This window comes from Oryzias latipes, chromosome 7, assembly GCF_053564925.1.
Source record: "Oryzias latipes strain Hd-rR chromosome 7, Olatipes_Hd-rR_3.1".
Lineage (NCBI taxonomy): Eukaryota > Metazoa > Chordata > Actinopteri > Beloniformes > Adrianichthyidae > Oryzias > Oryzias latipes.
In genome coordinates, this window is record NC_136243.1 from 31,132,517 (window position 1) to 31,143,671 (window position 11,155).

An 11,155-nucleotide genomic window follows, 5' to 3' on the forward strand; every position below is an offset into this window, starting at 1 on the left:
AAGAGTGGTCGCCATAAAAACAGTAACTTAAACCAACCAACATGGTGGGATCCGTATCGTGAAAAAATGGCAACTGAATTGGCATCACACTCACTCAGTCCAGGTCCCATTTATGGACAACGGTAAAACCCTTTGGTCATCCATCATTCCATTATCTAATGTGTAGAGTCATGGGCATTGCCATATCCCAGGTGTGTGAGGTCAAGGGTCTAACCTGGACAGGTCGCCCTTTGAGCCAAAGCCACAAATCTAATTCAGCCTTTAGTTTTCTGTCCATCTTAGATTTCAATCACTGAACACAACGTGAGTCTTAAAAACTTCAAAGTTAATGCTCAATTATGGGTTTCTTCATAAAAAGAGAGTCATCTCCTGCTCCCTGTTTGTTTACACCAACATTTTTCCAAGCTTTACTGGTCCATGGAACAGCTCTGAGCTCCAATCAACCCTTAAATCCCAGAACGTTAGACTGAGCTGAGTCTCCAATTCACTTCATGTTTGTTTTTGCCCACCTGTGTGGCTTCAAAGCCTCATAGATGATCTCAACTGTCTCTCACAGGAAGTCGTCAAGCCTCGGTCATCACCAGCCTGGAAGACAGACCCCAGCGGGGCACCAGCTCCAGAGAAGAGGTGAGGCGTCATCGAAGGGAAGTTCTGTGGTATTCATGAGAAAATATGACTTGGGTGAGGTTTTTTTCAGAGCGAAGTTAAAAGCTCAAATTCCAGCCCTACAGAGACTCTAAAGATCAGTTGACCAGCAGTTCCTGGCTGATAGTATATACACATGTAACATCTAAAAAAATAACACCCCACCAAGGCTGAATCTAAGTTGCTTCCCCTATGGATTCTCCCTAACCCTACAGAGAGATGGACAAAACAAGGTCTTATTATCGCTAAATGACAGCATCAAGAGTTGCCTGTCATTTACAGTAGCCATGCAGATCACCCTACTGGCGGAGGGAGAGCCAACCTCAAGTCACTACAAACCTTAAAGAACACCTATGCACACCACTGCAGCTTCCAATGCAATCAGACCAATAGGGAGGAGCCAAAGGGGTACAGACGCAAATCGGATTCAGCCTTAGTATTTTTGTCTACTTTCCGGTTTGAATATCTCATAACAAGTTGGTTTAGGAAGTCTGCACGGTGGCGTAGTGGTTAGCGCTCTTGCCTCACAGCAAGAAGGCCCCCGGTTCAAGTCCCGGCTGGGGGACGTGAAAAAACACAACATCAATGGGGGACCTTTCTGTGTGGACCTTGAGTTACCTTGAGTTTGCATGTTCTCCCCGTGTATGCGTGGGTTTTCTCCGGGATCTTCGGCTTCCTCCCACCGTCCAAAAACATGCTACATAGGTTGATTGGCAACTCTAAATTGTCCATAGGTGTGAGTGTGAGAGTGAATGGATGTGTGATTGAGGATATTCCCCCCTGCGACAGACTGGCGACCAGTTGCCTACGCCCAAGTGGCCGGGATAGGCTCCGGCAACCCCGTGACCCCGAAAGGGAATAAACGGTTAAGAAGATGAATGAATAAAAAAAAAAGTTGGTTTAGGGCAAAACTAAAATACAAGTAACGTCGCAGTAAGACTTAGCAACTTGTTTTACGATACTAAATCTTGAAATTATCTCACAAAAGCAGGACAGAAGTCATCTTAAAATGGGAAATTCTGGTCTAAAAGATGATTATGGATCTGGAAAAAAGGATAGTTGGACTGCTTTATAACTGAAATAGATAATATTTGGGGGAAAGTGTAGAAATGTACCTACTTTAAAAAGCCTGTATCATGCAAAATCAACCTTTTGAGCTTTTAAGTGTATTTTAATGTTAATTCTTCACGAAAAAACATCCCCAAAGTGGTTTTCAGATCCATTCGAGCATTTCTGAGCATTCTTCTAAAGCCCTGCCCTCTGAACACCCTCCCCTCCCGATCTACAAAAACAAGTAAGTCCTCACATTGTGACATCACAAAGTGAGGAACTGCCCCTTCCAGGAAGAGTCTGCGCTGCTAGCACCGCCCCCAGGCTAACACATACACCCACTTTCTCCATGGAGCTGGCAGTGCTTAGCCAAACGCTCTGATTTTATCGGCGCAATATGGACATTCATCTTTGCAAAAGTTCGAATGTTGTTTGTTTTCGTGGGCGAGACACAGACACGCTGCTGAGGCCGGCTCTAGCTTGACGTCATGAAATGGGCGGTGCAAAGGGCGGAGCCTCACAGATCGAGTCGTCTATTTACTCTCATTTCATAAGAAATTGGTCTTTAGTGTGCCAACAGTAATATATTATCATACATTTAGATATAGTTTACTCTGAAAGAAAAGCGCGATATAGACCCTTTAAAGATACACAACTCTTTTTGATGCTTTAGGAAACAATATTTTCAGTGACCGGCGCATAAAACCTAAATGTGAGTGTTCATATGTCATTTTAAGATTGAATTTCATCTTAAAATGTCATCTTACTTTAAGAAACCTTACCATGACCAATTTTACTGGTTCAGGTTTTTTCACTTAAAACCATGGAAAAATATCTTGTATTTAATATTTTTAACTTGTGCTGAAATGGACATATTTTCCAGTGTCATCAGAGATTAAAGTCTCATTTTTTTACCTTGCCCCTCTGACGTTGTATTTGGGCTCGGAGCTGCCTGTAGCTGGTTGGTGCTGCCGCTGGTGGTTTCTCCAAACACTCCAGCTGGCAGGAAAACAAACTGCCTCTGCCTCAGGACACAAGAACTATTATTGTGGCATCAAGGAATTGGAAAGCAAACACGCTCCACCCACGCTGCCTGCCATCCACTGTGACATCGCGGGGTTTTTCAGTAAAGGAAGTAACCGTAGTTCACTAAAGTGAGAGCTTGATCCACGGATCAACAGGTTCAGTTACAATTTAACAGTCAAAGTTTATGATTTCTGGAAATCACGGATACTTTCCTCGGGGGCATTCCTGAGTCTGTTCACATGCCCACAATATAAGTGACTGAATCTTTATTCATACAGATGTTTGCAACGCCTTCAGGCTGCCAAAGGGCTTTGAAATAGTGAGAGATGAAAGGATAATTACAACTGGAGCAAATCAAGAACAAAAGGCAGTACAATACATAAAAGACATAACAATTAAAGTAAACAAGCAAAAGAAAATAAGATGCAACTAATTTTTGAGTATTTAAAGCCATTCAAAAAGTTGACATTGAACACGGTTCAGGTCTGATAGCAGTGTTTCTGTCATGATCTGGACCCATCAAGTCGATTCTGGTTAGCAGAAATCTAGAAATCACTTATTACGTGATCTGGGGCAAGACCATTAAGAGCTTTAAAGACTAGCTCCAATAAAAATTGTATTTTTAACATGGTCTTGTGGCATTTTTCCAAAGATGGAGGACGTGTTTATAGAAAATTAAGTGTAAAATTGCATTTCTAAGTATGTTTTTATTCAAATTGTTGTGAATCAGGAGCAGCCAAAGAAATACAGTTGAAAAAGAGCGTATTTGTAAGGCGGAAAATACTCTGCTCCATGCTCCACACCATTCCGAATCATCTACTTGAAGACAACTAGATCCATGTACGTCTTCATTTTCCTTGCGCAAATTGGCATCTGGATAAAAACTTTACGGCCGGGTGGCTCCAATATTGCTCGGCTTCTTTGTTGCACCGCTAATTTCAGGTTGGGGGTGTGAGGAGCTTTAAGCTAGCAGGGGAGCATGTGAACAGTGAGCTCTCAGCAACAGGAAGGGGAAAGAGGGCGAGGTTGCTCTGTGCCATCAGACGCAACACAACTCAGACGCAAATTTCTAAAGAACTCTGCAAAAGAAAAAAAATATGTCCTAGAAAAACAAACAGTTGCTTTTTTTTTGGCCTTAAAAGAAGATAATTAAAATAAAACACTGGGAACGTTTTGAAAATAAATGGAAGGATGATCAGAGTGGCTTTATGACAAACGGTGAAAGGAGCCCAGTGAGCTGGTTGCTGGAGTGATGTGTGTTTGTCTGGATGTTTCAGTTAACCTTCTGAACTAACTGCAGTTGGTTTGGTGAGCGCGGAGCATCCCCAAAGTATAAAGAGTCACAGTAATCTATCCAAGAACTCGGGCTTGGATCGCTGTTTCCAGATCAGAAGGTTTCGCTTTAGCAAAAACACAAGTGATAAAAGCTAATTTTGACATTTTTCTCCATCTTTAGCTTGCTAATTCTCTGAAATGATAAAAGTGAGGTGCTTCATATTATGGCATTTATGAGCTATGAACCGGTGCTAAATCTGAGTAAAGTATAAATTATTTGGTGTAGCCCCCCCCTTTAAGCTATGCAATAAAAATCATTTCCTGGAAAAACAGACCTCTTGGACTTGGGCCCTTTTTGGACTAACCGATTCAATTCCTAAAAAAGGATTTAAAAAAAAAATTTTTTTCAAAATGGCAGCTTTTCTTCTTTTCCATAGCAACCATATTATTTTTTGCTCGTCTGGGGGTGACAAACAGGTCTATGTCATTTTTAAAAGAATCTGCAAAAGTACATTTGGGAATTTTCTTGGCAACTGAGTTTTTTTTGCTAACCACGGCCTCATTCCTAATATGTTCATATCGTATGTTATATTGTTTCATTTGGCTTGAGCCAACTATGCATGCATTAAATATGCGAAGCGACAGAAAAAACAAGAGTTTGGGTTTTTTAAGATGACCTCTAAGGTCACCCAAACTTCTAATGTGGTTGAAAAACAAAACTCTTGGCCTTGGGCCCCTTTTGAAATAACTGATTCAATTTGTCCAAATTTCTATCACTGGGAGGACAAATTCTGTCAACTGACTTTGAAAATCATCAGAAAATCGCTGTATACATTTGTTTATTCCTCTGATTTATGGAACGTGCGGACGAAATGTTAATTTCTCAACACGCCCGGTTATTTTCCCGGTGAACGTTCTACCGACAGCCGTAACATTAGCTTCTGTAGAACGGGCGACACGAGGAGGAAGCTGCTGTTGGATCACAATATAAGCCTGGATTTCTCATCTCCTGCATTTTGTTTGCACAAAACAACTACAAAAAAATGAAAGGTTACAAAGGTTTATTGCTTTATTTATTTGGGGAAATGGGGTTAAATGTCAGCTGCTTTTTATGTTTTTTTCAAGTTTAAATTTGTTGATAATTAGGTTAGTGATAAAGGGGGGGTTGTGGACCCAAATTTTCCCATTTTGACTGAAACACGTGTGGGTGGGACTGGTGTGATTGGGGTCCCATGGGGGCTCGGGGTCAAATTCACAGTCCTGCATCGTCTTTCTTACCTAAAGAAACATTTCTGTCGTTCTCATCTCAGATCTCAAAGCATTGAAGTGCTTGACCAGCGTCCGAGCTTTCCATCCGAACGGAGGAACTCCTCACCCGCTTCTGGAGTAGAGGTCAAACCAAGGCGACCCGTGGTTCCCATCCCCTGCCATCCTCGGGCAGTCAATAACAACCCCCTCTCTCTGCCCTGGTCCTTATCCGAACCCTCAAACTGGGCTAACGTTGCCGCTATGGTCAACAGCCACCAGATGCAGAACACAAGGCTTCAGTTGCCACACTTTCCCAACCTGATAGCACCGCCCCCCCAGCTCAACCCCAGAAGACTTGGGTTTTCTCCTTCCTGGCATAAGCACAGCATTCCTCGCCCCCCCAGCAAAGAGTCCACGGTGGGCCACAAGTACAATATCACAGGAGAGCACACAGACAATCTACCGAAGCCTCCGGCTGAGAGAGTTCCCAGAGAGGCCATTCGAGACGCCCCTGACGGGCCTTTGGACCTGTCAGACCGAGGGAAGACAAACCCAAACCAGAGTTCCATAGATGACACGTCACCAGGTGAGGGGAGGGCACAGAGGAGCAGTGACAATGACGGCAGGACTCGCATCCCAGCATCCTCCCCGTCCCTCTGTGTCCTCCCATCCTCCTCCCATTCAACCCCTCAGACACAGCAGAACCTCGAGTCCGGCAGCGAGCGCAAAAACGGGGTAATGCCGAGCTTTTTCACAGCAAGCGTAAAAGAGGCAAAAAGGGGAAAAGACTGACGCTGCGGTTCCTCTGATCAATGCAGGTCATCAAAGAGCAGGAGCAGAAAGAGGAGCTGATCAAAAGGACAGAACAGAGTAACGGAATGAAGGTTCCTCTGTCGTTACGGCCAGGTAATGAATTCGCACACGTGTCTGGTTGTGTGAAGGTAAAAGTCCAAAATGTTGGTGATCTATGTCAATGTTTAATTAGGAATTGTTCCGATTTTTTTTTTTTACTTTGTGATATTTCTCTCAGCTTTTCTATCAATAAATTACTTTGAGTTGTTTGGGGTCAAATTGGAATCAACGTAAAGTGAACAAAATCCAGACTTTAAACTTAAATTTTAAAAAAATGTAATTTTTAAGGAGGAATGACAAAGAATAGACGCTGTTCTTGTGTGGAAAAGTCACTGTCGATGTCAATCATGTCTCTAATAAGTCTCTCTTCAAGTTTTAAAATAGGTTAGGGAAAATTCTGACAGTGAACATTCTGAATAGAAACTGTAAAGACTGAAAGCAAAGAGGGAGCCAAATGAAAAAAACTCAAATTAAAAAATACAAACAACAGCTGTTACAAATACTCTTTTTTTTCTTTTGGTAACATTCAAGTTTTCATTTTTTCTTCGTCATATACAAATATTTGTGAAATTTCCCTTTTTTTAAATGCTCAAATATTTTTTTGTTTCTCAATATTTATTTCAAGTTTACAATGTATACTTTCAAGTTTAAAATTTTTTAAATTTTAAAATATTTTTTAAATTTTAGTTTTGTTTGTCAAATTTACAGTCTTTAACACTTAATATTTCTTTTAAGTTTAAAATAGCTTAACATTTTCATTTATTATCAAATTTCCAATTGTTTAGAAATTTACAGTTTGTTAAGACAAATTTTGTTTACGTTTTTTAAATTTCACAGAATATGTATAAATTTACAAAACGTTTCTATTTTTTAAAATTTACAATTGGTTCATACATTTTTAATATTACTTTTTAGTTTAAAACTTTTTTGAATTTTTTTTATTTTTTTTATTTACAACTTTTTTTTCATTCATCCATCTATTTTTTACAGCCCCTGTGTTTCTTTTCGGGTCATGGAGCTGCCAGAGCCTGACCTGGCTACTGTTATGTAAATATTTCAGAAAATGCTTTGAATATTACGAATCTTTTTTTGTCTTTTTCAAATTTACAAATTGTTTTGAAATTTTCCATTTTTTTCAAGTTTTCAAGGTCAAGGAGGATGTTTTCTAATTATTCCTTTTTTTCTTATTTACTCTGGCTTTTACCTACTCTACCTGATCCCAATTTGACCCTCTTTTAAAGCCTCATTTTTTCATAAATAAATTTTTTTAGCATTTATTTAGCAGATTGAAAGACTAATTTTGGCTTCATTTCAACCTATAGGAAAATTGAGCTACAACCCTAACCCTAACCCTGTTTTCAGCTAATTTAGCATTTAGATAAATGTTTAATTTGCGTCAACCATGGTTTTCTTTGGCTTGCTTTCTGTAAATGTTGAACTTTAATGTTCTTTAATGTTACCTATGTTTGCACAAACCTCAAAACTACAGCAAAGTTCTTTTCTGTTTACCAGTTTTCGGGAAACTTTTGTGTGAGTTTAGTTTTTTGTTTTTAATTATTCTGCAACTTTATTTATACTGTTATGACATCCAAGGTTTGTCTGTAATGAAAGATTTTCAGATTCTGTGAGAAATCCGACCTGTCGGTTCTGCTTGTTCTGCATTAATTTAGTGTTTTGTGGTTTTTCGGCAGCAGTGGTAATGTTGGAAACCCTAAATTCCGCTTTACAAAAGCAAGAGTCTCAGTCATCGAATGGAAAGCTGACTAAGGTAACGCAGTGCAGGTTCTGCTTTAAAATAAACTCTTTTTTTCAGCCGTAGTAAATTTGTCCTCCCCGGTCTTCTTCTTCTTCTTCTTTTTGTCACAGATGTCCTCACCTGCGAATGTGGTGGACAGCAGTTCAGACGAACAAGACGAGAACCTGAGCAGCTGTGGAAGAGAAAATGCCGCCAACGGCAAGAGGAAGAGGACAACTTTGGAAAACGAAACTGACAAAAACAGTGCGTAGCACTCTATTTATGTCCTTCCATTGCATTTCTTTTTTTTTGTCCTCTCTACTGCAAATTTGCTGTACAAAGGCTTCTCACCAAAACCAAAATGGTTTCACTCTTGACATTTTACCAGCTCACATGGTTTTTGATCATATTTGTTTTTTAAGTTACGTTTTTTGAGATACTTTTTTTCCTACAACAAGAGATAGCATCCATAAAAGCTTTTCAAAAATGCGGATGTGGGGAAAGATGCCCTTATTTTTAGATAAAACCTCAATTTAACTGTTTTCCCTTTTTCTGTGAATCTTTTTACCAAAGAAAACAGATAATAATAACAACGTTCCAGCACAAATGCCAAGTTTCAACTTTCAAGCACGGCGGTGGGAGATTAATGATTTAACCTTGCTGCACAAACACTTTCAATAATTTAAACAAAAAGCATGTACAAAGACTATTTCAACAGCAGCCCAGATCCAGAAAAAAAGAAAACGAATAAAAAAATCATTTAAAAAATGTGAATTAAGGTTTTATATAAGGATAGTCCAGAAGGAAAAGCTTTATTTTCTTCTGACTCATGAATAAAATGACTAAGATAGATCAATAAAAGCTTTTTTTCTCATGGCAGATCACTTTAAATGCAAAAATCTTTCAAAAAAATCATTTTTTTACATCTCAAGTGTCAAAAACAACAGATACCCTGCAGGTGTGTTTAGCCTGTTTCAAACTTTTCCTAATAACTTGAAGATTTCTGTTTTTTAAACATTTTGAGACAAACTTTATTCCCAATTTAATGTCGTGATTGAAAAACTTCCTGATTTTTTTTTTGTTCTAGCTTCTACTATTTCTTTTTTACAAGATTTCTTCCTTCAGTTTGAACATTTTCTGTTTTCTTCTCACAGACATCCAACCGGAGAGAAGAGTCAAGATCAGAGTGAGGCCTGAAGAAAAGAGTCCGACCTAAAGAGGAGGGATTCCAGAGAAAAGGACAGAGAAGATCAAAGCATAAATGTTGAGATAAAATACAAAGAGGAAGAAAAGAAACCCCAGTGGACCTGCTTCCACTGTGGATTCGTCACTTTTGTTTTTACTGTTATCTAAACTACAGTCTGTATCTTTAGAGTAGCTCGAACATTTCTAGTTTTAAAGTTTAGTTGAACTAAATTTAGGACCAGACGTCCTTCTGTCAGGTTTTCCTAACCCAAACTAAGACAGTATTTCCTCAATTCTGGGACAAAAAGTCCTTCTGCAGACACGCGGGACATTAGAGATGCTTTTGATGGTGAACAGAAGCAGCAAAAACTCACTTCTCCTTTCAGATTTTGGATTTTTTCTGTGTCAACACACATTTTTTACAACCCCATTCTCGTTACTGTTACACCAGATGAAAATAACGTAAATATATATTTTTGCTTATTGTGAATGCTAAAAACCACCATGAGTGTCATTGGTGCCCTGAGATGTGATGTCTTCTGTGGTTTTTAGTACGTTTCATGTTTCAGTCACTGTTTGTGTCGTCATGTTTCCAGAAATCCTGATCAACCTGATGCTCACAGAGCTCCCATCAAAGCCTTTTCTCTACTTCACTATGGAATGTGAGCAAAGATCCATCAATTATGCTGCATCAGCTCTAGTCACAGTGCAGACTGTTCTCATCTGGGAAAATCCTCCTTTCTGGAAGAACGGTCGGGCTGCAGGTTGCTGAGGGAAACGGTGCAGATGCCAAACAGGCAGGAAAACAGCTGTTTCCAAATGATGCGACCGAAAAAAGAGACAGGCTGTTTGTTTTTGGAAGCAAATCAGATTGAACTCTGGGAAAATCCGCTCTGGAAATCGGCTTTATGTTTGGTTTTCTTCCTCTTCCTGCATGAATCTGTCCCCTAAAACTGTGAATGTTTGAGCCGAATTTGGAGTTGCCATTTCCTCCGCACCGTTCAGTTATGGAGGTAAAGATTTGGAGATTAATTGGTACAAACTGCACTTTGCTGCTGAGAGTGATCTGTTCCTGTGGAGGCAAAGAGGCGTTCCATCTGGACGACCAAAGCAGTTCTCCAGTTTGCTCCGCTGCTCTGTATATCGGCTGTAAATTGTGATGAAAGAAAAAAGCACTTTGTTGTTTTTTTTTTCTTAGGAACTGTTGCTTTTTTATTGACCCATTTTTTTAGTTCATTTGTTTTTGTGTGTCCACAACTTCAAAGAGAACTTTGACTTAATAAAATACTTTGAACCAAAAATGTCAATAAATAAAACCAATGTTAAAGTTGAAGCTTTACCAAAAGGAAAATTGTTGTAAAGAATCGTTGGAGAGGTTTCAGAACCAGAATGCCGTGATTGACATCGCCCACAATCTCCCCATTTCTGCCTTTTTTTATTTTGTACATCAAAGGTAAAGGTGGAGATTGATTGAGAGATCAGTACAAAGTCTGCATCAGGTCAGAGGACAAAACTCTTGATTCACCTGTCTGTCTGCTTTCCCACTTCACCAAAGTCACCGGAATACCAACCTGATGAGACAGGGGAACCAGGAAAGACCAAGGAAATTCTTTCTTAACCCTTGTGCTATCCTTGGCACTTTAACGTTGGGAGTTGGGTCATCTAGACCCACTAGACAGTGCTCTGAACCTTTTTTCTTCAATGATTTGTGAACTTCACTGGTGTCCATGGATTACATGAAATCTTTCCATCTTTATCCACCTTTGTCATGGTAGGGAGAACACGTCAAAGTAAGGGGGGGGGGCATCTAAGATAGCACAAGGGTTAAGAATGCTTCGGTCCTCAGAAGAGCTGGAAACGGTTGCTAGGCAGCAGGAGGCCTGGCTACCTTCAGAAAATGAACCCTGGATGTGACGGATTGACGGATGAATGAAAAATGGCTTTTTTGGCACACACACAAAAAATCCCCCAACAAAATCAGTGTGGCTTGAAAAACGTTGATTTATTACTTCTGAAAATCGGCACTAACTTACAAAAGTCAAGAAAACATTTGAAAAAAGCGGGAAAAGGAACAAAGGAAAGGAAAGCTTTCACTTTGCTGCCAGTAAACTGCTGTAAATGTATGCTTGAATGTTTCAC

General features: G+C 39.7%; 1 protein-coding gene across 15 annotated transcripts in view; it reads left to right on the forward strand.

Annotated features, from left to right (window-relative positions):
- rbbp8l (retinoblastoma binding protein 8-like) overlaps nt 1-10,317 on the forward strand; it is a 48,057-nt gene extending 37,740 nt beyond the window's left edge. For 11 of the 15 annotated variants that reach the window (XM_078949927.1, XM_004070590.5, XM_020704456.3 and 8 more), the window contains 6 exons: nt 557-627; nt 5,307-5,979; nt 6,063-6,150; nt 7,788-7,864; nt 7,963-8,095; nt 8,986-10,317. In XM_078949927.1, coding sequence (XP_078806053.1) covers nt 557-627; nt 5,307-5,979; nt 6,063-6,150; nt 7,788-7,864; nt 7,963-8,095; nt 8,986-9,047 — 1,104 coding nt within the window. In that variant the 3' untranslated portion in view covers nt 9,048-10,317. The remainder of the gene's footprint in view (nt 1-556; nt 628-5,306; nt 5,980-6,062; nt 6,151-7,787; nt 7,865-7,962; nt 8,096-8,985) is intronic. The other 4 variants (XM_020704457.3, XM_078949930.1, XM_078949931.1 and 1 more) reach the window with 1 other exon arrangement.
- Nucleotides 10,318-11,155: the final 838 nt, after the last annotated feature.